The sequence below is a fragment of the Apiospora aurea genome (genome assembly GCF_038362705.1).
Source record: "Apiospora aurea strain CBS 24483 chromosome Unknown utg000007l_segment0_segment0, whole genome shotgun sequence".
Lineage (NCBI taxonomy): Eukaryota > Fungi > Ascomycota > Sordariomycetes > Amphisphaeriales > Apiosporaceae > Apiospora > Apiospora aurea.
The window spans coordinates 1,566,882-1,593,675 of NW_027117394.1; the positions used below are offsets into that span (position 1 = coordinate 1,566,882).

The following is a 26,794-nucleotide window of genomic DNA, read 5'->3' on the forward strand; positions in this document are numbered from 1 at the left end:
TAGATAAATACCTGCTGGGATCCAATGAGAGAGAAAGAGAGGTATTGGTACATTTCATAGATGCGTGTCGCACCCGACGGACTTGAAATCCTTCTCGTGTGATCTTAGTACTTCGAGATGGAAAAACGACCTAATTGAAAAAGAGACCGTTCAAGCTTTGCACCGAAACTGCCCCGGCGAAAAGAAAAGAAGAAGAGAGAAAAAAAGCCTAACCCGCAGTAAGCAAAATTATGATCTGATGGACTCTTCAACAGTACTGCTTCGTCTACATCATGCGAATAGGCACATGCATGATGGTGTGCGTGGTATGTGACGAATGAAAAGCCTCACCTCATTGACCGGCTTGAGTTCAACCCTTGCGTACTCATGTAAAGCTACATCACCGCCCTCAGTTCACGACGGGGAGCGACACAGCCAGACCCCAAGGACGAACGTATATCAGTCAATCAAAGCGAACATTTATAAGAAAAGATCTCAATTCAACCGCTGCCGTGCTTCTGTAACTACTTTTTTTGTTCGTATCCTCAAAGCAGAAAAGGGAACGTTGATATATGATGATGATGATGATGATGATGATGATGATGATGGTAATGGTGGATGGCCAGGATGCGATGCCGCGTTGCAATGCTTGAATTGTTCCTCCTTTCTTCCCACCCGCCAATCCAGACCGCCTACCCTCACTCGCGCCGACTCCGAAAAGCAGCAGTCAGCACAACACACAGCAAGAGTGGCTGGGGCTGAATGTCAAGTCAAAAAGTTGGAAACGCCATCTCAACTCCGCAGGTGTCAATAATAACGCAAACGCGAGCATTCGAGCTTGTACGCATACAAGGGTATAGAGATTAAGTTGCAGGACGAAGTCGATCAATCAACCGAATCGAAAGACACAAAAGACACAAGTAGACCGATGAAATCAGTGACAGGAAAAAAGTGGTGTACAGCAAGAAAAGTCGTCGACGTCGTCAGAGTCCATAAGCGGTCTTCATAACTCAAATGGGGCCTTGTTCAAAGTGTAGATATAGCGATTGACTTGAATCGAAAAAGAGATCCATGTGTCGTTTTGGCTCGAGTGGTATTAACTTCCAAAGGCTATCGAACATGTAAAGGATGATTTTTTGGGTTTGTCGTCAGCGCACGGCTGGACTCAGGTCTAGAGAGTGATGTGGTTACGTCCGGGACCTCGAGCTAGTAGGTATCGAAGGAGTAGGCGTCGTCGACCGCCCGGGGTGAGCATGGTTGTGCGCAGGTGCGGCCAGATGATTCGCCGAGCTGTGTCGGTTCCTCTTCGAACTGTGCGACAGCGTCCCAACGTCGTGTTTTCCTGGTACGTTTGTTAGCATCAGAGCCAGAAAAGCGGATTGATCGCCTGGGGACTTGCCATCGCAACACGCGCGAACGTTCTCAAGCCTATCAGACTCGCGATCCTGCTGCTCAATAATCTGGCGCAATTCCTCGGCGCTGTCGTTCACCTCGCTGGCCTCGTAAATAGCATTGTCAACGCCTGTTCTACTCTTGCGTCCCACACTGTTAAAGAGCCCACTGCCATAGCGGCTCAATCTCCCGATAGTACCAGGGCGTGCGGAAGTCCTCTCGTGCGTTGGCGTCAGCGTCGGGATGGCCATCATGTCAACGTTGGGTGATTCCGTTCTTGTTGTCCGCGAGTTGTAGGACGATAACGACGCAGGTCCTCGCGGCCGGCTTCCATTGGTTGTCCTCTGGCCCATGGCGGGATTGAACTCGTTGACATCATCCTGGGTGATGTTCCCGGCAATCTCTTCGGTATCGGCCTGGCCCTCATCGCCTGTTCGGAGCAACAGGTAGGAAGGGCATTGAACCATGTCTCGTGGCGCTGACCAGTGGTGCACGTGAACTTGATGGTTCGTCCGGGTGAGATGATCACCAGACTCTTGCGGTGTAGACCAGGTGGCATGGGGTTGTCGTCGGATACCACCCGAACAGCTTCGATCGGGACACTCTTGGCCCGGAGTTCCGTCTTGCCCGCTGCCGAAGGATCGCTGGTGCTCCAGTACAGAGTGCGTGTATACGGGTGGACCCAGAAGTATCGCCTGTGACGGTTCTCGGACATTTCGCCGCGGCCTGCTTTGCGCGTGTATTTCCAGAGGTATTCACCAATCATTGTCTGGGTAATAGCCTGAATCATGCGAGGATCAGTGCCGGCGAGATCGCCCATCTCGACACCCATGGTACCGCCATGTGTGTTGAAACGCGTATCGATCTCGGAAGTAAACGACGAAAGGGACGATTGCCTACTGCGTCCGGGTCCTCGTGTTGGAGAGTTGAATTCGGCATTTCCTAGAGCCGAGTTCGTCCGGCCTGCTCGGGGTGTCGGTGTGCCTAGGCGAGGCTGAGACTGAGAAGCAAGGGATGCTGGCGACATGGGTCGGTTCTCACGCGGCGTCCAGGGTCTTCCACCGTTCTTGTAGGCAGAGGCGGGAACCAGTGGCGGTCCCATGGCGCTCCTAGCGCCAGCTCCGCTCGATGAGCCTGTGCGTGCTGCTTCGATGGCCTCCCTGTGGTTAGCGGGCAAAGGCGGGACGGTTTGCGCAGAGCTCTGGGCGCTGGCGGAGCTGCCCGGTCGTCGCGCAGGGGATGGGTTCGGCTCCTGCGATAAGGCCGGAATCACCACGGGCACTCTCCTGGGAGGGGCGTGGGTGATGACGGATGGGTGATCCCGGTGTAGCGACGTACGGCGTGTGGGTCACCGAGTCCGAAGACGTGGTTCGTTGATGCTGCTTCTTCATCATGAGGTGCTCGATGCCTTCCAAAGTCAGAGCTGTTTGGCAGCTGTTGTCCGAAGTTGGCAGCTTTGGCTTCCGCGAAGGACGTGCGTCAGTGTTAGTGGACATCTCCTTGAACGGTCGCTGGGATTCAGGTGTCTCGGGTCCTACCGCCACAGAGCTAGGCGATTGGCGGGTCTCATCCTCGGCAATGAACGGCACGGCACTCTTGTCCTTGTTTCTTCTGCCCGCAGGGGTCTGGGGTTCACGCTCGCGAGGGATGATGAATGCATCCCGCTTAGGACTGCGAAGAGACCCGGTCTCCTCATTGGCCTGCTCAATAGGCTCGGTAGATACCGCGGAGACGGAGGAATAGTTGAGGGATGGTCTCGCCACTGCAAGTGACTTTCGGAGTGCCTCTAGCTCCAAAGCATGGCTGGCAACTAGCGCCTCCTTCTCGGCCAGACTTCCGGACTTTTGGGCCTCGAGCTGGCTTCTGTGCTCTTCGCGGATGCTGTCCAGATGTCGGGCGAGATCGGCCTCGTGCTCCGACTTCAGAACATCCAATTGCTTCGAGTGGTTTGACTTCAGTGCCTCAAGTGCAGCAGCAGTTGTCGAAGCATGCGTGCCGTTCAGAGAATCGATATCCTTGTCGTGAGTTGCCTTAAGGTTCGCAAGGGCACGGTCTAGCGTTGTCTTATGTTCCGTGCGGAGAGACTCTAGCAGGCCGCCGTGTCGCATATTGAGCTCATCAAGCTCCTTGGCGCGCGAAGCTTCGTGTTCTTCACGAAGAGCCGCCAGATCCTTCTCGTGGGCCGCACGCAGTGCCTTCGAGTTCTCTAGCCTGCGACGCGCCAGTTTCGGAGCCTAACGCCTTCAGCTTCAACTCATGGCTTGCTGCCATCTCTTCCTTCAACTTGACAATAGCAGCTTCGTGTTCCGCCTGTCGAGCCTTCAACTGTTCAGCATGCATTGCCGAAAGTTCGTCGAGTTCCTTGGCCTTCTGGGCTTCAGCTTCGGCACCGAGCGACTTGGTATGGGTCCCGTGGCTGGCGGAGAGCTCCTCAAGTGCTGCAAGCTTCGATGCGGCAGCTTCAGCCTTGAGGGCCTTGATGGCCTCCTCGTGAGCCTTGGTCATTTCCTCGACCTCCCTGGCTTTTGTGCTGTCGAATTCGGCACGCAGAGTCTGGACATGCTTCTCATGGGCTGAAGTCACGTCCTTGAAGTCCTTGGCCTTCGCAGCAGCGTACTCGGCTTGCAAAGCCTCTACCTGCTTTCCATGAGCAGATGTTAAAGCTTCTAATTCCTTAGCCTTAACGGCGGCCAACTCAACCTGCATTGCCTCCAACTGGGCGGCATGTTCCGAAGAAGCTTGCTGCTGGGACTTGGCCATGGAAGCGTTGTGTTCGTCGTTGAGCTTCGCAAGTTGGTTGTTGTGCGTTGAGCGCAGCTCATCGATTTCCTTGCCCTTGGTGGCCAAAAGGGCGGCTGTGGCCGCTGCAAGTTGAGCCTCATGGTTGGAGAAAATATTACCAAGTTCCTTCGATTTGGCAGCCTCATGCTCGCTTTTCAAAGTTTCCAGCTGTCGCTCATGGTTGGCCTTGACAGCTTCCAGCTGTTGAGCGTGCTTGGCCTTTGCAGTCTCCAAGGCCGCAGCAGCCGCGGCACTATCTCTCTTGTGCGCCTCAACGATCTCAGAATGAGCAGCATTGATCGCTTCGAGCTGCTGTGAGTGAGCGGCATCGCCTTCGGACCTGGTCGATTCCATTTGCTTGGACAGAGCAGTCTTGAAGCTCTCCAGCTCTTGGGCACTGGCAGCCGCATGTTCCGCTTTGAGTGTTGCAAGGTCGCTCGAATGAGACTCCTTGAGTGAGGCAAGTTCCTTGGTGTGGGACTCCATAAGTGCATCAAGTTCTTGGGAATGGGATCTCCTGAGCGAGTCGAGCTGGTTGGCCATTTCCGCATCAGCATCAGCCTTCATTGACGCAATTTCCTTGGCGTGGGAGGCGGTCAAAGCGGCGATGGCAGCGGCTTGTGCGCTATCCCTTTCAAGCTGGAAGTCCTCAAGCTCCTTGGAATGCGCGGTCTTGAGTGATTCCACGGCTGCCTGGTGAGAAGCCTCATTCTTTGCCTTGACTTCCTCGAGCGTCTTTGCATGAGTGGCTGCGAGAGCTGCGATGGCCGCGGCTTGGGCAGACTCGCTTTCTTGCTTGGATTCTTCCAGTTGCTTGGCATGCGTTGCTCGAAGACCTTCCATCTCGCGGTCTAGACGTGCAGAGCTTTCATCGCGAGCTGATTGCAATTGCTGGGCATGCTTGGCATGGATTGCCTCCAGTTCTCTGGCCAAAGTTGTCTCGCCGTCGGCCTTGGTAGACTGCAGCTGTTCGGCATGGGTGGCCTTGAGGGACTCGAGTTCTCGGGCAAGGTGAGCATCCGCGTCGGCCTTGGAAGTTCGTAGTTCCTCTTCATGCGTAGCCTTGAGCAATCCGATCTGCTTAGCAAGGCTGTCGTCGCTTTCGGTCTTGGCCGACTTGAGTTGCTGAGCATGTGCAGCTGCAAGGGAAGCCAGCTCGGCGGCATGCGCAGAACTAGCAGCGTTCTGAGACTGTTCCACCTGTGTGGCATGGGCAGCCTTCAGAGCTTCAAGCTCCTGACTGTGGGTCGCCCGAAGATTGTTATTTGCTTCGTCAATTTGCGCGAGATGAGCTGCCTTAAGCTTCTCAAGCTCCTGGGCATGGGCCTCATCGCTTCCTTGCTTAGACAAGTCGATCTGTTCCGCGTGTGCTGCCTTGAGTGACTCGAGATCCTTTTCGTGGTTTGCGCTGAGCTGCTTCTTAGCAAGTTCAATCTGGGCTGCGTGCGCAGCGACAAGAGCTGCAAGCTCAGCCCTGTGTGCTGTATCGCTCTGCTTCTTCGCAGAAGCCAGTTCCTTCTCGTGACTCGCCCTGAGAGTCTCCAGCTCCTGACGAGTGCTGGGCCAGGAGTTCCGACTCGATCTGAGCAATTCTTGCGGCATGCTCAGCTCGAAGGGCCTCGAGTTCGGCGGCATGAGCTGCAGAGGCTTCTGCGGACTTGCTGGCAAGTTCAGCATGGGTGAGCTTCATATTTTCAACCTCTTGAGCATGTCGAGACTTGACTTCGTCCAAGGCACGACTTATCGCGTCGGCATGGCTTGCCTTGAGGGAGTCTACAGCAGTGGCGTGGGCATTTGCATTCTCGGCATGCAGTTGCTCAATCTGTCTAGCATGCTCCTGCTTGAGATTCTCGGCGTCTTCGAACGAGAGGCCGGGATCCCTGGCTGAAGTAGGAGGCGACGGGAACTTGGCGAGGTTGTCGTCCAAGTATTGAGTACCCATCTCACTATATTCCGAAGGCGCGAGGTGGCTGACGACTGTGTTCATAGACACGGGGCGATCACTCATAGTCGCCAGAGCATTGGCAGGCAGCTCCTGCATCGGCTCTGTCATCATACTGCTGTTGACCATGAGCAAACGCGGCATCGCGGGTACTGGCGGTACAGGCGGGGGTGGAGACACGGTCCTGCACCTAATAGACCCGGGTCTCGAGTAGATCCTGTTGGGGGTAGCCGAGCGGTTCGACTCATTGTCACTGCCATCAAAGTCGCCAAGCTCAGCTGCCAGGTTTTGAACGCCCTGTTGAGGAGTTGTAGCAGCACTGCTCTGGGTATAGCTTGCGGGACTCTGGAAGCTGGGGTCCTCGCTACCCTGTCGAGATCGTCGGAAACCGCCCCGGCTAACGCGTGCAGGGAACTTGTGCTGGAAAGGCGGGAACTGGGACGTGGGGGTGCGTCTCCCATCAAAGCCATACTCGTCATCGGTCGAGGCCGTGCTGTCAGGATGGCCGTTCTGGGTAAACAACTGACTAGGCTGGCGGCGGCCTCTGAGAGTGTTTTTGGAAGGACTATCAGTCTCTGTCATGGCATCGTCGGAGCTGGAGAAGTCTTCTGCGCCCGTATGGAAATCGTCTGTGGTGTTGCCACTGCGATCGTTGGCAGTCTCGAATTCACGCTCGTTGTCGCTGGTCTCATGGGCAGTCTCGAAATCATCTGTCTCGATGCTCTCGGCAACTGGCGGGATACTTGACCGTTGCCTGGAGAACGGCCGATTGCCCGTGATGGTGCCATCGTCCGTCTGATCTTCCCAGTCTTCCTCGTCGATGTAGATCTCGCTACGAACGGGTCGCAGGTTACCGAGCAGTCGTGGTGGCGGCTTCTTGAACTCCTTACTGGTCTCACTCTTCCTCGGGCGTCTCTTCTCAGGCATGGGGTCCTGGCGAGTCTTTTCCAACTCATCGCGAGCATCCTGAAGCATGCGTCTCAGCTCCAGCTTCTCGGTCTTCTCCCTGTGAACGTTGGTTCTCAAACTCTGGATAGTTCGCTGGGCATGTGAGAGAGAAGTCTTGAGTGTCTCGGATTCGAGCATCGAGTGTCGAAGAGGCGTGCCCTTAACGGGTGACGGTGGAGGTGAGTCATCAGGAGTATCACCTCTAGAAGCGGCTTTGAGCTCGTCCTCGCTCATGCCAAAGTTTTCTTGTCGATCACTCATCCTGCTCCTCTGTGATGAGATCGCCCTGGCGAGTTCCTGGTTTTGGCTAGTCAGGTCCTCAATCTTCCTATTCAGTGCAAACCGCTCGGAGTCGGCCATGACGAGGTTGCGTTTCGCAGCGCCCAACTCAACATCATGAGTTTTGACGGCGGCTGTGTATTCGTCGGCGAGCCTAGCGTGATTCATCTTAACCTCATCTAGCTCTCGCTGCGCAGTATTCTTTTCGGACTGGAGGTTATTGATATTCTGCTGGAGCTTCTTTTCGCGATCGGCAGCCTCCTTCTGTGCGGCCATGAGCTCATGAACTTGGGTCTCGAGGCTCCAGTTCTCGTCCTTGTAGCGGCTCTCGCTCTCATCCAGATTCTTGACCCGCTGATGCAATCCTTCGGCGTCATATTCGAGTCTGGACCTCTCGATTTTGATATCACGAAGCTCCTCTTCCTTCTCAGCGAGAATGGACTGCAGATTCCGTACTTGGGCGATCAAGGATGTGCTGATTTCGGCCGCGAACTCAATGTCATGTACACGCTGGGCCGGCTGGTTGCGAACTTTGCGGTTGGGGACGCTCAGTTTCGCCGGAGAGGCGATTGCCTGGGTTTCGAACTTGGAAGGGCTGACAGAACGCTGTAATAGAACATCAGTTAGTAAATCATTTTGATGGCCAGTGGTTCTCTGCGGTTAACGCAGGCGAGTCGCTTACCCTGCCACTTCTGCCCTCGGGCGCAAGTGATCCTTCAGCACCGCCCTCATTACTAGGGACGCGGGCCTTGGGCAAGAATGCCCTTGCACTCTCCCTAGCGACCTCATTGTATTCTCGCTCGATCTCTACGAGCTTCTCCTTGAGCTCTTCGGAAAGCTCGCCTTCGGCTTGCTGGTCAACAACCTCTTGTAGTCTCTCCTCGAGCTCTCTCCGTTGGGCCACTAGAGCAGTGCCCAATCGTCCGGCTTCTTCCATGCGGCGATCCGTTTCGGCGAGATGTGCTTCTAACGCTCGTTTTGCTTGGTCGGGTGAGGCATTGGGGCCAAGCGCGAGGAGTTGGGAGTCGAAGTTTGCAAATCGCTGTCGCGTGCCATCCCTCGTCGGAGGCGAGGCCGGTTCGTCAAACGGGTCATTCTGGAATGCGAAGCCAGGAATGGGCGACGAGGGGGCTCGTCGCCCGCAGCTGACCATGCGGCCATGATGGGCGGATTTTCGTGGTTGCCGAGTTCAAGAGGGAATGCACTGCATTAGGTGCGCAATTTCCCCTTGAATTAGATGTGCGACATACAGGCCGTAGTCCCTCGCCTGCTGAAGCAACCAGAAATGTCCCGAGGTGGTTGATGTGAATCGTCTCCCGAAATCCAAGCTTCGCAGTGATTTGTCGGATGTGGCGCGGGGCCGAGGAAGGCCACTGCAAAAAACGACAGGTGCGGCAGACCGGTCTGCAGCCAGGAAAGCAGGGCAGCAAACTGGGCCTGAGGAAAGCTCAGTTGGCTCTGTTTGTGTATTCTCAACAGGAATGCACAGGTCGCGCGCTTCGGAAACAAGAAGCCCCTGATAGCGTTAACAGGAGACTCGAGAGCGCTCGACTAGTCTCAGTTGCACGAAATAGGCGGAATGCGGTCAGAGCTAGGCGGATGGTACAGCGTCTCAAGACTGCGTTTTGGGGCCGGTTTGTCGGTCTTGCGGGCAGGAGGACGCGCCCAGGAATTGGCTGAGTCGGTTCGGGCTAGTCTGGTAGCTGGCCTGCTCGGGCTTTTGGTGTGTCGCGCTCTGACGGGCTGCAGTCGCTTCAATCAAAGCGGCCGAAAGGTGGAAGAAGGATATTTGGGTAAGCAGTGGCCTTCTTGTCGGAATCCGTATGGAGATCGTCGTGGCCCGGTGTTTTTGTACAGCTGTATGCTTTACTGTTCAGCAACTGAACTGGTTGGCGTTCTTGTAACAATTACTGGAGGCGCTCCAGATACACACACACACACACACACACGCATGCACACAATTGGGTGGCACGGCAGGAAAGATGGAGACACAAGCCGACGCAGGGATCCGGGGATATCTTACATGCACCAGGTAGAGATATTCGATCGAAAAAAAAGAAATGAACGACCCGAATTTCGCTTTCGTCGCAAGCACAGCTGCCTTGATTTGATTTGAATTTTTAGTGTCTGACCAGAATCGCAAACAAGGTCGCTGAGGCGGTCGCAGTCTGGACCAGCAACGGGGAGAAAGTCGGATGGAATTCGGTAGCTGCCGTCGAATCGAAATGCTCCAGTCTCAGATGCTCCAAACTGCCGGGAAACAGGGATAGTAAAACAATTACTTTTTTGGAAAAGGCGGGAAAAGAAATTGGTCGAATGGAACGTGAACGTCGTCGAATTAGTCCGTCGCAAGAAAATCCTCGTTCGTAGGGGTGGGTTTTTTATCTTCTATAGCCGAGAGAGAGAGAGAGAGAGAGAGAGAAAACAAGATGCACAATAAAAGAAATAAGTAAACAATTAGTCGATGTGGTGAGTCAAACGAGTGGAGGGGTGGTGATAAGAAAACGCGTCTCTGGACCGGATTCCCATGTGCAAGTAAACAATAGAAAGAAGAAGGGGACGGGAAGGGGAGGCACGGGAGGCCAAGGAGAGAGAGTAACGACTCTCAAGGACACCCCAGACTTAACGTCTTTTGTTATCAAGAGATGTCTCGCGATGGGAACAACCCTATAGAAAGGAGGGCTTAAGGGAGTTAGGGAGAGAAGGGAAAAGAGAGAGGAAGCGAGATGCCAGAGAGAGGTTAGCAGCCAACAGACAGACCAAAAAGAGCAGGTCGACGATGGGGGGAGAGAGGGAGAGGAGGGAATGAGCGCAGCACCGGCACCACAGAGAGATTGGTGAAGAAAATGGCAATCGGTGCCCCCATTGCGATGGGATATTGTGGACGAATTTCCCACTCGGGCACCCAGGTCAGAGCTGGACAAGCATCGTGGGACCAGTCTATGCTAGCCTGGCCAGGATGTCAGGGGTCCAGGGTCGGTGCCAGCAACCCAGCGGGATGTGCCTGGCTCCAGCTGCACACGCCAGCAGAACTACGGAACGACTACTGCGAGCCCAGGGAGCCCAGGGAGCCCAGGGAGGAGTGCGAGGCCGGGATGCGGTGAGGTGGGAAATGCGCCTAATACGGGAGATCCGACTTGCCATGTCACTGTCGCAGGTTTACCAGGCACCGCGAACTACTTGCTCTGGCTATTTTAATAGATCATCTCTTCATGCCCGACCGTTTTTGCTAAGACGTTCGACGCTGCTTCTATGCGGAGCTCTCGAGCACTCGACTTTTCTAGTCGACAACTGTCTACCGTAATAAAGGCTGCACTAGCAAACGTCATTTCAAGGCTGATATTACTGTTTACCTTTTAATGCCATTCACAACCCAGGCATGGATATGGATAGTGGCTGGGACAAATCGCCCGTTGGTAGTATTTGGGCATTTGTCTACCCGGTTGCCCACTGCGTTGCGATATTTGACCTCAGTGTTTCGATAGCCCTGGAGTTCCACCCACGGCCAGAGGGCTTGGGGGCTCACTCACACCCAGACGCGCGATGGGATATTCACAGCCGTGACAAAAAGTGACAACAACCACATGCACATGCACATGCACATGCAGGCCCGGTACCAGAACCAGAACCAGAACCGGGACGCACCTGTCGCCGTGTGGAAAAGCAAGCTCCAACGGCTACGAATGATGTTTGCAGGACTCCCGGTTGCCCATCGCTACAGTCAACTCTCTTTCCCCGGCTTACGAGTTATTGACATGCGAGCCTCAAAACAGGCCGGAACACGTCAATCGATTGGTTGTCGCCAGCGTGCCCTTCGACACGCGCATGAATAATGGTGCAGGACGCCAATTTTAGAGCTGCGGACCGACATGACGCTAATGGTGGGGTCTCGCAAGAGCGAAGCGGTCGTTTTCTTCCCCTTTGGCAAGAGCCTGCGTTTCTTTTTGTTCTCCTCGACCTTCTTGTCGCCAGCCGCTCATCTGCTGGCTTGGCCGAGAACCGTTCATGCCATGCGAGGGGGACTGTTCGTTTGCCATATTGTTCGCGACGCTGGGAATCGTCTGCTCCTAGTAGTATATTGGACTCCGCCCCAGGAGGGACGAACCTCTGGGCAAACGACCCCCACTGCCCCACTCTCGTTGATTGACCTGCATGCTTTGATCGTTATCTAATTGGCCCCCTGAACGCAAGACTACGCTAAACTGTATCTGCAAGCTTCAGCCACACCAACTTCAAGCACGGCTTGGACAGGCTGTGGCAATTAGTACCATCCCTGACTCGGATCTCCCGTCATCTAAGCAACCACAGCCTTGCTGGTTTTATGAAAGACAACCCCGTTGCAATAGTGCCCCATACCTAATATCGTTTATTTTTAACAGTTCTGGAGTTCCTCTGAGATTATCATGACTGGCACAAACGCTCCAGCCGCCGCTGCGCCAGCCGATGGCCCAATTGCGCCCGTGTCGCTCTTCAAGAAGCGAGGCGCAAAGGGCAAGGCCGCCATGAGAAAGCGCCCGGCAACGCCTCCGCCAGCAGAGAAGAACAGCGATTCCGATTCAGACTACACATCCTCCGAAAATGAATCAGGTCAAAGGGTGAAGCGACGGAAGAAGAACAGCGCCGTCGTCACAGCCTCCTCCAAAAACAATGTCGCAGCACCCCAGCACGAGTCCGCCACCCTCTTCGAGGCCGATCGAAGCGTCCTCATGACCAGCACCAACGACGCGACCAAACAGAGCAACTGGTACGACGAAGACAAGAACCTACTAGGCAAAACCCGCGCCATGCCGAATAAAACGCCTACCGACGCACCCGACGGCACCTACAAGGGCCTGGCCAACAGCAATAACTTCATCCAGAAGAACCCCAACGCGCCGCAGCGGTCTGTCGGCCCCATTAAGGCGCCCACCAACATCCGTACCGTGACGACGACCGACTTTGCTCCGGACGTCTGCAAGGACTACAAGCAGACGGGCTTCTGCGGCTTCGGCGACAACTGCAAGTACCTGCACGCGCGCGAGGACTACGCGCAAGGTTGGAAGCTGGACCGCGAGTGGGAGAACGTGACCAAGGGCAAGAAGAACCTTGGCGGCACCGTCATGGCCAGCGCCGACCGTTCCAATGCAGGGATTGACGACGACGACGATACGGCCGAGGCCGCCATGCTTGAGAAGATCCCCTTCGCCTGCATCATCTGCAAGGGCCTCTACCGCAGCCCCGTGGTGACGAGGTGCGGCCACTACTTCTGCGAGCCGTGCGCCCTGCAGAGGTATAGGAAGGACCCGAGCTGTGCGGCTTGCGGCTCGGGGACGAGTGGGGTCTTCAATAATGCGAAGAAGCTCACCCAGCTATTAGAGAAGAAGCGAGAGAAGGCTGCCAAGAGGCGGCAAAAGGCCATCGAAAATGGCGAAGAGGTTCCCGATGAGGAAGAGGAGGCTTCGGCCAAATAGGCTGCTTCTGTCGAAGCCTATAATGAAAAAAAAATGTCAAATGGATCATTGTCAGTGGTGATTACTTGCAACGTAGTCTTCGCGGATACAGTTACGCTGATGGTTCACTCTCACTAGATAACACGAACTCCCGCATCTCCTGTCATAACAAGCCTGTCATAAGTCGACCATGCGACGATAACCTACACCTCGCGCAATGTACCCTAAGCCGTGAAACTGAGCCAGTCTACCATCTGCCGTCAATCCTTATTTCTGACCCTACTCCGTAGTAGTGCTCCATTGATCGTAATGGTAGAGTGGCGCAGTTTGATTTGCAATGAAACGGTTATCCCGGTGGCCGGGCCTGTGCTTTGCCCCCCATGCTTTCTTTACCCATGCGAAGTGGCCCCCGCGGAAAAGAAAGGGGCTTGAAGGAGATTTGGGTTTGCTTCCACAAGATCCTAGCCCAGGTACAGGGAGCAGGGAGGTTCTCGAAAACATCGCTTTGCATTCTACGATATATCTCCGGTAAATAGAGCGGAGTATCCGATATAAAAGGTGGTGGTAATAATCCATGGAAAATATCCTGGTGTGTCAGCATGTCGCGTGCGATCGAACGCTTCTCTATTTTGATGGCAGGTACATGAACGAATTGCTCAGTGTATTTTCTTACAGGTTAAATTATGATGGGATAATCTTGAGTTGTACGCCGTACGGGCCTCACCTTGTTGACTTCGAAAGCTCGACACACACAGAAACGAATCCACCTTGGATAGGCTGGGCCTCCGTGTTGGAGCCAAGTCCGAATAATGATGTTGGTTCTATATGCTCATTGCAAGTGTCATGTTTCACTAAGGTAATCGTATGTATTTGACCAGACAATCAATTTACTGGCAGAGCCTACCAGCACCGAGTTCCTGAGTGAGGCTAAAGGTACGTGCCGGCTGTTGACCCCAGCTTCAATGGCCAAGAAACTAGGTAGACACATCTCCCACGGTTCATGTCCGGTTGGCTGTAATGTACGTTATGGACGGGTCAATCAACACACGCCAAGCACGTCTGTTCATCTCAATGAGTCGTTCTCCTTGACGCACCAGCTAAGACTTGAGCGCCAAGCATGAAAGCATCGCATACTGAGTGATACGCCCCGAAGCTCAGTGGGAATCCGCAACGTGTAGGAGAATCCACGCGTGCAAGTATCGCCGTGTTCCCAACGAAGATCCATCGAGTGCACACAAAAGTAAGACCGCTGGGAAACCTGAGTAACCGCATCCCCATTAGAAGGACATCTCAAGCTCGGGTGTTTCATGATAGACAGCCCGAATGGCTGGGAGGGCTTCCCCCTTCACCCTTCCAGGTCTTGGACACAGTATTCTCAACGGAGATACCGCAAAACTTACAGATGCCAGAAATGGTATGGTGTCCAGTGCATGATAACAACCACAGGCTGCCTTTGATTTGTAGATATCGAGCTTCATCTGTTCGATGACAGACACCACCAGGTGGTAAGAGTTAGGCAAGCCAGTAAATGTTTACAAATATCAATAAAGCTATGATATCTGTCCACTATCGGTTCAACCACTAACACATACAGCTGAGTCACGAGGAGCCTCTAGATGCTTCATTTCCCTCTCCACCTAAAAGGGGATAATAACCAGTACCGGCAGCCTCCGGACATAATTAATGTCGCTGGTCCAGGCTAAAGGATATTTCACATGTGTCTGGTTATTCAAAGTATCCGAGGTCGATCAAAGTACGTCTCAAGTTTAAGTATCTGCGTATAATCTTCATAACTTTATACATCAGCCCCCATCGCCTACCGTCATCACGACGATCCCGTAGATGTATGTGTATTTGTTATATTAGTATATAATGCCCGGAGGTGGAATAGTATCATTTAGAAAACGAAAATATAATCCAGATGTGTTCCCGTATTCGACAGCTCAAGTGACTGACACACATCAAGGCCATTGAATCCAGCTCAGGATTAGTCCTCCTATGTACTGGATATTGGCCCCGAGGTATCGTCTTACTCAGCGAGCTCCTGGGACCGGGCTTCTCGGGTTCTATGATCCTCTAGCGTCCCACGTGCGACACTACCTGATCCCGATATGTACAGCCCAAGGTCTGGGTGCACTGCTGTACAGCTATCGTGGCTCTCTCGACCATATTCACCATATTTGTCTCTTGCGTTCATTCGGCATGCATCCATTCCCTTCTTTCGCACAGCTGTGGACATGCCCACATAACCCGGCGGTGCTGTCTGTATCCATGTTGGCTCCGAAGAGGTGTTCAGTCCTTATAGCTCCGCGGGCATCCTTTCTCACTATGATATCATAACATCCCCGTCGTTCCGACAACCGTGGTCGACCAACATTTCATCATAGTGCTTTTCTATATCAAAAATTCGGACTTGTTACCGATATCATCTTGGCCGCATAGCGCCCGTTTTGTGTTGTTCCAATAGATGCAACCTTACCAGATCTTCACATTATTGCTTGGCCGATGAACCATACGTGTCTCGATCTCGCAGCTACCCCTATCTTGGCACTATCTATGTAGCTTCTATACACGAGTAGCACGATGAGGCAAGAAATGCCTATATTTAGAACAACCACTGCATGTAGTATCTTCCATAGTAATTATCTGCTACTGTTCTGAGCAATGATACTAACAGAGCTAATGCCACGCATTGCCACATAATGGAATACTGATTTGTTACAGTTAGCAAACGAGTCACTCGTGAGAGAAAATAAGGGCAAGCCCCGAAAAGATATTAATTTAATAGACATGTGTTTTCCCTCTTCAAATATCGTGTCTGTCTTGGGATTTGGGACTGCTTCAAACTGCAAAAATGGCAGAATTTCGGCCATTATCTTCATGTATCTGTGTATAGGAGTGCCAGGGGGGCGGGCCTTGCCAAGGAGGCGTAGCATACTCCCCAGACGGTACACCTGCCAAGGGCTTTCCAACGAGGATGAATGCCTCCGGCGTGAAAGGGCCCTCCGAGGAGAACCCCGCCACTACCAGTTGGCCGATCACGGGAGTGGTCCCTGCAGGGAAAGTGGATGCGATTCAAACTTTGGTACACATGTTCCTACGGTACTGCCAAGACCCAGCACGCGATACGAGGTTTATCAATCCCGAGTCGACGCGTAGGTGTTGGAGAGAGAGGGAGATAGACAAACCCGCCGACTTTTAACTTTTCCTCCCCTTAAGCACGATTGGTACTCTTTCACTTCTCCCCTCTATACCCCAGCCAGTTGATATCAGCAGATTCAGGCATCATGACGCGACCTCTGACATATGGTTGCGGCTCCGTCGTCCATCATTTACTTCCTGGACCGCAACCTCGAGTCTTTCTACATTTTCCAGCTGGACCACCTCCACGACTTGGCCAAACGCGGCATCGCCGCTCATGGAAATGACACGCGCGCCATCGTCGATTATATCACGGCCGAGCTTCATGAGATGCATCCCGAAAACGTCAACCTGAAGCAGGAGTGGTTCTTCAACAACCACGGTGGCGCCATGGGCTCCATGTTCATCATCCACGCCAGTGAGTAGCTCAACAAATTCGTATCCAGCATTCCCCGCCGTGCTTTTCTTATTATTCAGAGCTTACCTACCCACCCTCTATTTCTCGGATTGCACAGGCATCACCGAGTACCTCATCATCTACGGCTCCGCCATCGGGACCGAGGGCCACACCGGCCGCCACACGGCCGACGACTACTTCCACATGCTGACGGGCGAGGAGTGGGCCTATCGGCCCGGCGAGTACGTCCCCGAGGTCTACCGGGCGGGCTCGGTGCACCACCTGCCGCGGGGCGAGGCCAAGGGGTACCGGATCCCCGACGGGGGCGGCTTCGCGCTCGAGTACGCGCGCGGCTGGATCCCGCCCATGATGTTCTTCGGCCTCAGCGACGCCGCCTTCAGCACCCTCGACCTGCCCACCGTCTGGACCACCACGGCTGTCACGGCGCGCGAGATGGTCGGGAACCTACTCGTGGGCAAGTTTTGAGAAGGGGAGGGAAGTTGAGATGCAAACAAAGGTGGAGCGGTTCGAAAATGTGTCGTGTGGTGCCTTATATGAAGTCGTTTGTATAGTAGAAGTGTCCCTCCCCCCAGTTGTTCTGATCAAGAATGGGGATGGTGGTCACGTGTGACATACCTTAAAGCAACATCATCCCCTAGTGTCCGTATTGTAGACTTTCCGAGGCGCAAAGAAATGCGCTGTCCGTAGATTTGCTTCAGTTCCCTTGATGGATGTATCAGAAATGAAGGTTAGGTAGGTTCTGCAGGGTCTACCGACGACCCGATTACTCAAGATGACCAGCAAGCTGTACAAGACCAATCAACGCACAACACGGAGCTCAAAACCGGATGACCCGTTCAAAAACGATGGATGTGTAACCGTTGTGGATGGTCTCCAACCTGGTGAGTGGTTATACAGGTGCTTTGATGCAAAGGTTTCACCTACGATTGGAGGGTTGGGGGTTGGGGGTAACAGAACATTGGCGATCACCATAACTTGACTGCATGTGCTGGTGTTGCGAATGAACATTGTGTGTGCTTGTATGGACCAATACAACCTCATTTTAATCTTGCCCTTTACTCAAGGAGTTGGGGTTTCTAGTTTGAGCGGTGCTCTTATCTCTACCAAGATGCCATTATGCCCTAGCGATGGGCATCATTGCGGGCTGGCGCAGAAATGCTTCTATAGAACTTTCTTTCACTGACTGGCCTACATTTTAGGGTTAATTCTCACCTTGGCACTGACCAGGCCATTTAACGGCTAGGTATCTTATAGCCTGTTAACCTCGGCGACTGTTGGAATTGGTTCATCGCCATTGGCATTCTGGCCCAACGGGTAGAATACTCCAACGGAGATGAATCAGTTCTAATTATTTTTGCCAAATGATCTTCAGAGGCTGCAGCTTCGAATCTGGACACGGCCTCAGTGCTATCTGGGTTTTGCACATTCCAGGGTCTTTTTCAGCACAATGATGACTGCCGTGGACTTGGTGCCAACCATGGGATATCTAGAATGTATAAAAGTGCAAACGTGCTGCCGATACGATGTTCTCATTTTCTTTCTAAAGTGTGTCAAGAGTCCTTCGAACCCTAGGTACCTGATGGTTGCGCTGAGGAAATTAGGTATGACGGCGAGGTCTCTTGTAGGTTAATAACGTCGGCGACCATTGTAAATTGGTTCATTGCCATCGAACATGTGGTTGGATGGCAATGAACCAGTTTATTTGTATTTTTTACCTTTGCTTGCAATACAACCGGTCTGGAATTCGAATCTTTCTCATGACACCTGTCCCTGCCGACAGATGAGGACTGTTTAATAAAATTTGATATCCATGCCTACACTCAGGGAATTTGTGGTTGGTTCTAGTCAGCATGTCCTCAATGGAGTGCTTTTCGACCAATGTTGAATGCTCCCTGCATCCTCAAGAGTTTAATGAGAACGGCATTAGTGTACAAAGGCAACCATGCAGCAGGCACATAGAAGAGGAATGCTTAACATCAGTCGTAGACAAAGCACATAACCGCCCTCTTTCTAGCTAGCATATCCATAGCCACCTTTGTTCCCCAATGAACAAATCTGATATTCACGCTGCAACCTTTGTATGTGTGCTTATGGTTTCTTACAAAAGTTCATCTCTCAGTCTATTATGGGGCCCTATTTCTTCATTCGCATACTTTACCTATTTCTACCCATCATGTCACACACCGCAAACCATCATAGTCTTGGTCTTGTTGCTTGTCCGAGTAAGAGGCAACAGAGACGGTTATTTATCCTACCTGCCTTCTTTCCGCCGGCGGCTGTGAGTCTTCGACAATATGCTTAGTTCTTTTTCCAGTCACCCCACGGGACGCCGTTCCTAGGGTCACAGACGTTGCATACACCCGTAAGGGGACGGAGCGCCTTCTCTACGAGTTCTGGGCATTCAAACTGCTTGTGCTCGTAGTCCCTCACAGGGCAATTGCTGCAAGTCGAGATCTCGTTGACCACGATCTTTGCCACCTTTTTGCACTTCTCGCAGTGGAAGAGCTTGCTGTCGATGACACACATGTTGACTAGATTGCAAAATGGGAGGGGTATGGGTGATTTGCTGGGGTTTTCTTTTCGTGTAAAGTGCGTTGAAAGGACTTTGTTGGTGACCTATGTCGTTGAGCCAACCTCCTGACGTACCAATCCTATTTATACGCAGCATTGAGTGACACTAACTGATTGTTTTTATCACCATCTAAACAGTCTCCCAACATGGGCTTTGTGTCGTTTTAACAGAGCAAAATTGGTGATATCAGACCTAACTGTCCTATGCCCCAGACCTTTTTCTCTTTGGCCTTTGTGGAATAATAATTGGAGTTGGTGTTTGCATCACTTGGATAGATCGTTATCATGCAGGTCTGATATGCGCATACTGAACATCTTAAATACCACCACTGGAAGTTTCCAGGTCCTTTGGATGTGATAGATATGTGAATCTGCCAGGAGAAAACCAATGAATTAACTTGCAGGTTTCTATCAACATGAGCCCAGCCATCAAACTTCAAGGTATGTCGACGTTCACCTGCCAAGGGAGTTGGTCCGAGAGACCCCTCAGAGCCCTTTGTGATGTGAGAGCTTCGGGCACCATAAAGGGTATGTATTATTACCTGGGGTTGAACATACCTGTTAAAAGCACTTCTAACTCTCCTAGGGACATCCCAGGACTCGAAAAGAGCAGATTACACTCATTAAAGTTCCCTAAGAAAACAAACTAGCGCCTATTCTGAGAAAAGGATATGAGAAGCGTCTAGTCGTGGTACAACTCACTCGTGCCTCAACATCACCTTTTGTCATACGGGCAGGATGACCAGTGAGCTTTTGATATGTCTCACCAGGGACATCTTTATAATGCAACTTATGCAATCGGAAGTGTGTGTTAATCCATGCACGGCTGATCGGATGCTATGCAGCAAGGTGATGCTGACCTTCATAGTATTGAGCTTCAAGCAAAGGTTGCTGATATGCTCCCAACACCAAAAGATACCAAAATGGCGGGCCTGTGAGGAGGCGTGGGACATGCATTCAGCTTCATTCAGCTGTACTGCTTATGAGTGGAGCCCTGAGCCCAAACATGGAACAGCCATGTTCAGCTCCTGTGTCCCGGGTCTAGCACCAGCTTCCCAGGACCTATCATCATGTAGAACCCGGCCGCCTCTAGTGAACGCGATACACCAAGACAATAACGGCGTCTAGTATGGATCCCAGGTGTTGGAGACTCGTGGCCCAGCCTAATGAACTGGCGAGAGCTTGTAGCCACTGATAGATTAAGAGGCTATCTCATCAAGCTACAGGAGCCAAGACAACTAACATCTTGAGTTCAGCTGGATGGTTGTTTCAATTAGAGGCTGATACCTGGGGGTGGATGGAATCTAGACTCGGCTGTCTTACATGAGCGGGCGCATTCGTCAAAAAGCAAAACGAAATAAAGAGGAAGAGGAAAGAAAAACGAATCAAAATGACATTTTGATATCTGGGCTGGCTTCCATAAATACCGAAGAGCCAGGAACCAGTTTCTTCATTCATGTTTCTCCTCTGCGTCCTTCGCTCATGTTACTCAAGTAGATCTCAAACTTCCTATCCTTTAAACACATCAAGATGGATGACCGCGATGCTGGCCACGTATCCGAGGTTGAGAAGGCCATTTCGGAGCTCTTCGGCCACGACAGAACACCACAACCTTCGCAACGCGGCAGCAAAGTCGCAAGGGGCATTTTTACCCAGTATCCCGAGTCGCTGAGACTTCAACATCACGAGGAGTCTGAAACAATGCCTCCGCTTGACCTCGACAAAGCCATCGCGAACGCGAAAGCGCAGGACGAGGATGTCCAAACAGTCTTCTTCGTCAACCTCCCTGCGCAGCTTGAAGGAAACAACCTGAAAGCGCAACAGGAGTCGATCGACTTGGTGCAGACTTGGCAAGCCTGGGCCACCACTGTGGTTGAGGGAAAACTCCAACAACAGGTAGACGCAGGAAAGCTCGATTCCGTGGCCTGTGGCTCCTACCGGGCCAAGGTGTTTGACTATCTGATGCGCCGATCGACATGGTGCGTACTTAGTTGCTTATCCCTGCGCATTAGGTAGCGCTTTGATGTGGTCTTCGCTGACTGTAGCATTCACTGACAGGTTCGCGAAGTCATTCGACCAGAACATGTCGAAGCATATCGAAGTGAAGAAGGTGGAGTTCCATGCCCAGATCCTGACCACGGTGCTTGAAAGCTTTTCGGTCCCAGCTTCTACCTATGGCAACTTGGAGAGTGTACTCAGAGAGATCAGCGATGGAATCGTCAAGGCGAAGACCAATGGTTCGCAGCAGTACTGGATCATGCTGACCAAGTACGACTGGGAACCTTTCACTCAATCTACGCAGACAGGCAGGTCGCCCAAATAAATGGCCCATCGCTGTTGGGGATAGCACATGGCTAATCGGATTGGCGCGCAGTGATCCGAGTAATTCAGTTACAGGTGTCGCAGCAAGCCCGCGAATATACCGTGGCCAAGTCGAAGTACGAGTCGGTCTCGTTCGACCTGCAGTATAACCAATACTAGGCTGATTTCAATGCGGAAATATTCGCAGAGATTCGATCACAGTTTGATCAGAAGCAGATAGAGACGGGGATAGAGCTTGCGCAGGCACGCACCACTGTCGTTTCTATTCCCCCGTAACTGTTTGCTATTCGGCCATCCCCGGGCCGGATTCTAAGGTGCAGTTTTCCAGGTTACGCACAGTCTGGGCCGTGTCGATGCTGCTAGTAACTTACACAACCCACCACTCCGCTTACTTTCCAGTTCCCGCCAAAACCAAGAGAGAGAGAGAGAGAGAGAGAGAGAGAAAATAGATGATACGTGCAGTTCCTTGCGGTAGATACAATAATACTAGCCCATTCTCTCAGTTCTGCCGTTAGGCTAGTCTAGTACACCCGCGATGCTAGGCTTCCATGACCCCAGATCCGCTAGCAGCCTGCGGGTTAGTGACCGAACTACCCCACACTTGGTTGGCACCGTCGTCACTGGGCCTCGTAAGCGATTCAGGGCATCCATCAGCAGCTGCACCTTGCCGAAACCGTAACTCCAACCCCCGCCCCCCATGGGAGCCGAGATAAGATCAGGTCAGATCACCTTATGAAGGATGGTCTCACACAACTGCCATTGATTGCTGTCTCATGTTGCAACAATCCATCGTCCTTCCCCCCAATTGCCCACGATGGAGGAAGCCTCAGCCCTAATGCCCGAGAAGAAGGGCCAGCCGGAGGAGCGGAAACCGCCGTCTAGACGTCCAGATCAGCAGCGACAGCGGTTCACGGTCCCAAATTACGTCTGGCAAGCCATCATCGCCACGGAACTCCTGTACCTCCTCTATCCGACCCTGGCGTCGCTGCCCGGCCTCAACCACCTCTTCCCACTCACGAAACAGCCGGCACACTGCGGCGGCGCATCAGCGTCATCGCGTTTCAGCCGCTTCCCTCAACAGAACGACCCCTTCCGCTTCATCCCCTGCACGGGCTTGAGCCTCCCGCCCGCTCTCGACGACCCCAACCCCGATGCGTCATGGGCGAAGCTCTTCGATTCCAACCCCGACCACTGGAACTGGGGCAATCGAACCGCATCATCAACTAGCGCAAGCGAGCGCAATAGTGACCCGTATGCCGGACGCGGCATCTACATGTGCGGCTACCTCGATGTCCCGCTCGACTATACCAACAAGTCCGACCCGCGCATCGCGAGGCTGGCCGTGACCAAGTTTCAGGTTTCGGGCCTAGCTGAAAATGATGGTTCCCCATCAAGCAAGAAGACGGAGCGCACGATTGTCGTCAACCCGGGCGGTCCCGGCGGCAGCGGTACCGAATATGCGTGGCGGGCGGCCGAAGATATCACGGAGCGGCTCAGCGGCGGTCGCTACGACGTCCTGGGCTGGGACCCCCGCGGCGTCAACACGTCGCAGCCCGCGGTGTCGTGCTTTCCGCATGACGCCGACCGGGACCGCTGGGCGCTGGCGATGCTAAAGCACCGCGCCGCCGCAGACTCGAACAAGATGCAGCTGGACCTGATGGACGCCTTCAACGCCGCCCGATTCCGCGCCTGCTGGGAGCGCCAGGGCGATTTGGGCCGTTTCGTCAGCACCGCCTTCGTGGCCCGCGACGTAGAGGAGATCCGCAAGGCGCTGGGCGAGGAGGATCTGACGGGCTTCATGGTCAGCTACGGCACGGGCATCGGACAGACGTATGCCAACATGTTCCCCAACAGCGTCGGGCGGCTGATCCTTGACGGGACGGAGTATGTGCGTGACCATCGGCTTGCTGGCGGCTTCGGGTGGACGGCTCTTGATAATGTCACCGATGCTTGGCATGACGGCTTCCTAGGCGAGTGTGTCAAAGCCGGGCCGGAGCATTGCGCCCTTGCCAAGGGCGCAGAGGGCAAAAGCCTCACACTTTTCGAGCTTGACGTCTGGGTACGGGAGTTCATCCGCGATCTGATCTCGTATCCGCTGCCAGCTTACACGGAAAAGAGCGGCGCTTCTCTTGTCATGTACTCGGAAGTTGTGGCTGCTATCTACCAGAGTCTTTACAATCCTCACAGCTGGAAGGCCCTTGCTCAGATGCTGTACGAGCTCGGCCATGGCAACACCACCCTCGCAGGCGAATTCCTCGAGGCCCTCTGGGAGTACGACCCGACCCTGCCCTGCGCGACGACCAGCAAGAAGCACTCCTCCGAGGAGCTCACGCTGATGGTCGTCTGCTCCGATGCGTACGACGACAAGGAGAGGAGCTTGGAATGGTGGAATAACCAGTGGAAAGTCATGACCAAGCAGTCCTGGATCGCCGGCGACTCGCGCTTCTTCGTGTTCGCCTGCCAACACTACACCACCTACTGGCCCAAGCCCGCCGAGGTCTACCGCGGCGACCTGAACAACACGCTCAAGAACCCGGTCCTGCTGGTCGCCGAGACGTACGACCCGGCCACGCCGCTGCGCAACGGGCGCCGGCTGCTCGCTGAGATGGGCGAGAATGCGCGCTTGATCGCGCACCACGGCTACGGCCACTCGTCGGGCCGCGACCGCTCGGTTTGTACTGATGCCCACTTGAAGGGGTATATTCTGGACGGCACCCTGCCCGAGGACCAGGAGAAGGCTTGCTACGCCGACGAGAAGCCGTACCTGTACGGCGTGAAGAGGGCGGGCGGCGAGGCGGGCTCGCTTGCGGCGGCTGCGGTCGCGAGCGGGTTTGATCCGGTGGCTTCTTGGCGGGAGCATCTTCGGGAGACGCAGCTGCTTGGACCTCGCTTTTGATTTTGGGACTTCACGAATAACGATACGATGTTGGGATTGAATAGTTGAGTACTTTTAGGTACAGTGGAGCGTAGCGTAGCAATAGCCTGTCTGGTCAGTCGGATTGAATCATGGTGTATTTTGTCTGTCATTCCTACTATGTGGTTTTCTTCTAGAATTATTGTATAGATGCTGAAGTACATTAAAATAATGGGTATTTCCGTAAAGGGGCATGCCCCCATATGCCCTACCCGCTACCACAACAGCCCAGATGGCGCATTCTGCACGCCGCCACGCAGGGCGTTATCATTTGCTTCTACGGTAGACTTCTCCAAAGTTCCGTATCGAATCGAAGACGTCGTGCGGCGGCGGCTCGGCGACGGGCTCCAGGGGGTCGAGACCCATGTGCGCGCATCCGCCGGGCCGGTTGTTGAGGTGCCGATACCGATCGTTGAGGTGCTTGTACCGGAGCCCGTTGTCCCGCACGACGAGGCGGAACCGGCTGCCGCCCGCCGCCACCTCTGACGACCCGCCTCCGCGTGCCGAAAGGAGGTGCGTCCGCGCGGCGCGCCACCAGGCTTCTTGGAGTTCGTCCGGGAGGTCGAGGGAGGGGGACGTGTTGCAGACGAGCTCGGCCTCGGCTTTCGGTCCTCTTCGGACCGTGTAGGTCAGGCTCGCGGGGGTCCGGGCTTTCCAGGTGATGACTAGGTTCGTCAGGGCGGGGAGGTGAGCCGCGGCCCGCGCCGAGGCGGCGATGTAGGGGTGGATTCGGGTTGTGAGCGGGATTACTCGGCTGTTTTGGGGCCAGCCCACTTCGGGACTCGGGTCTAGGGGGTCGTGGACGAAGAGGAAGTAGCCCTGGGGCGTGTGCGGGCCGGCGCGGAGGATGAGTTGGTGTAGTGCTGACGTTTCTGTCCCGAGCGGATCCACGTCCTCCCGCCCTTCTTCATCCTTTCCCGGATTTGTGGCAGTGAAGAATTCGCTGCCGATGATGCCGGATACTTCGATAGACCGCAGCCGCGTCGCCAGCTGCCCCAGCGCTACGCTCAGCTCGTCCGGCGTCCCGTCCGGACAAAACCGCAGAGGGTGGATTTCAGTTTCGTTGTGATCGGGACCGTTTATGCTGTGGAACGGGCTCACGGCGAGGCCGTAGTGCAGGTTGAAGCATCACATCTTCCGAGGCAGCAGGGGCAGCGCCGCGGCGAAGTCCCGTCGCAGCTGGGTGCGAAAGGGGGCGTCGATGGCGTGACCGCCGTCGGGCAGGTCCCAGTCAATGTCAAGCAGGTTGGGAAACCGGCTGGCGATCTCGCATAGGGACTGGGGCACGAGCCGGCGCTGGTCGCGGTGCCGCGCGGGTTCGCACCGGAAGGAGGTGATGAAGGGGGCCGTGGTTAGTGTGCGGTAATCTGTGAAGCCCTCTTGCAGACCCACGAAGGAGAAGAGGCACTTCCGTATCCGCGACCGACCGTTGCGCAGAGGGACCTGGAAGCTGGTGTCGTCCAAGTCTATGTAGTGCGCGTCTGAGGGGGAGGCTACGGCGAGGACCAGTTCGATGCCTCTTTCGTGGCTGCTGTCGAAAACAACGCCAGACCAGGTGCGCAGGTACTCTAACAGCCATGTCACCGCGTTGGAGAAATATATGTTGTTATCCCGCTTCCCATGTTCCGTCTCTGTTTCTTCAGGCTCGTGACTGGGTCGGGGCTGCAGTGTCAGCTACGTAGGTCATCAATTCAGGAGTCGGAAGGTGACGACCGGCTCTTATATGGAGGCAGTAGAAACGAGGATCACATTTACGTAGGTAATGCCGCGGTGAAAACGATGCTGCGGACGTAGGACTGCCGCATGGGGCTCATGATGTTTCCAGCCTCGAGGACACGCTCCTGGTTCAGACGTAGGGCGGCAAATGTAGCCGGTTCCACCACGGCTTGCCATTTTCGTGACACTCCTGCATAGGCGCATACCAGGTCTGGCGACGATGCTTCCATGGCCATTGCACAATGGGCCTCAAAAGCTCGGGAGGTATTCGATCCATGTCGCCGGTTTGATTTAGTGTGCCATCCAAATGGAACCATCAATTGCGATGCCGGGTGATCAGATTCAGTCACTTATCTGAGCATGGTTTTCGTAGTATGTGTAGGTACCAGACCCGAGGCAATATTCGGACGCTTGATGCGAAGGTACGATTTACCAGTTGGTTGACTGCTTGCTTGGCGGTTTGAAGTGAGGAGGCACAGTCACATGACTTTGTTCACGCTGCGACAACAGCCATCAACAGCAGCAAGGAAGGCCAGTGAGGGAGACGTTCTCCGGCTATCTTGAGTACTATTGCCAAATGGATTTGGTAAGTATAGCTGGCTACAGTGCGATTATTTGTCGACAAAACAATAGAATTGACCGCACCGATGGCGGTTATAACGTGCTAGAAACTAGACCTTGGCTGTATCTCAATTAGCACGGTGTCGCAGTAGGATGGAGATAGTGGTTTGCCCCTTGACGCGCCTAGCGCGCTACGCTAGACATCTTATTTGTGTATTTATTCGGCAACAGCTGCTCGGAAGGGACGGAAGGAGACAGCGCATCCGCACTCGGAAATCGTGGTCGTGCGCGCCGTCGGCCAGGTCCCATGCTATGGTGTGCAGTTTCGGGAATCGGCTGGCAATCTCACAGCAGGTCCGTGGCATAAGCCGGCGCTGGGCCAGCACGTGAACGACCGGACG

At 54.0% G+C, this 26,794-nt stretch overlaps 7 protein-coding genes across 7 annotated transcripts; 4 read left to right on the forward strand and 3 right to left on the reverse strand.

The window, feature by feature from the left end:
- Window positions 1–1,150: 1,150 nt before the first annotated feature.
- On the reverse strand, window positions 1,151–8,474 carry PG986_010763 (PH domain-containing protein; the record flags this gene model as incomplete). Its single annotated transcript, XM_066846985.1, has 7 exons — window positions 1,151–1,321; window positions 1,398–1,801; window positions 1,855–2,657; window positions 2,710–3,582; window positions 3,626–5,626; window positions 5,679–7,927; window positions 8,004–8,474. 7 exons carry the CDS (start codon window positions 8,472–8,474, stop codon window positions 1,151–1,153), a joined length of 6,972 nt encoding a protein of 2,323 aa, XP_066696476.1.
- Window positions 8,475–11,724: 3,250 nt separating this feature from the next.
- PG986_010764 (RNA-splicing factor) lies at window positions 11,725–12,771 on the forward strand (the record flags this gene model as incomplete). Its single annotated transcript, XM_066846986.1, has 1 exon — window positions 11,725–12,771. One exon carries the CDS (start codon window positions 11,725–11,727, stop codon window positions 12,769–12,771), a length of 1,047 nt encoding a protein of 348 aa, XP_066696477.1.
- A 3,285-nt stretch (window positions 12,772–16,056) lies between these two features.
- Window positions 16,057–16,774, forward strand: PG986_010765 (Squalene epoxidase; the record flags this gene model as incomplete). Its single annotated transcript, XM_066846987.1, has 2 exons — window positions 16,057–16,309; window positions 16,407–16,774. The coding sequence occupies 2 exons, from the start codon at window positions 16,057–16,059 to the stop codon at window positions 16,772–16,774; spliced, it is 621 nt and encodes a 206-aa protein (XP_066696478.1).
- Window positions 16,775–18,607: 1,833 nt separating this feature from the next.
- Window positions 18,608–18,835, reverse strand: PG986_010766 (uncharacterized protein; the record flags this gene model as incomplete). Its single annotated transcript, XM_066846988.1, has 1 exon — window positions 18,608–18,835. The coding sequence occupies one exon, from the start codon at window positions 18,833–18,835 to the stop codon at window positions 18,608–18,610; it is 228 nt and encodes a 75-aa protein (XP_066696479.1).
- A 1,575-nt stretch (window positions 18,836–20,410) lies between these two features.
- On the forward strand, window positions 20,411–21,361 carry PG986_010767 (uncharacterized protein; the record flags this gene model as incomplete). The annotated part of the gene is made up of 3 exons (XM_066846989.1): window positions 20,411–20,859; window positions 20,939–21,117; window positions 21,255–21,361. 3 exons carry the CDS (start codon window positions 20,411–20,413, stop codon window positions 21,359–21,361), a joined length of 735 nt encoding a protein of 244 aa, XP_066696480.1.
- Window positions 21,362–22,016: 655 nt separating this feature from the next.
- PG986_010768 (tap domain-containingprotein) lies at window positions 22,017–24,098 on the forward strand (the record flags this gene model as incomplete). The annotated part of the gene is made up of 1 exon (XM_066846990.1): window positions 22,017–24,098. One exon carries the CDS (start codon window positions 22,017–22,019, stop codon window positions 24,096–24,098), a length of 2,082 nt encoding a protein of 693 aa, XP_066696481.1.
- Window positions 24,099–24,383: 285 nt separating this feature from the next.
- Window positions 24,384–26,062, reverse strand: PG986_010769 (uncharacterized protein; the record flags this gene model as incomplete). The annotated part of the gene is made up of 3 exons (XM_066846991.1): window positions 24,384–25,200; window positions 25,249–25,767; window positions 25,872–26,062. 3 exons carry the CDS (start codon window positions 26,060–26,062, stop codon window positions 24,384–24,386), a joined length of 1,527 nt encoding a protein of 508 aa, XP_066696482.1.
- Between the last annotated feature and the right edge of the window lie 732 nt (window positions 26,063–26,794).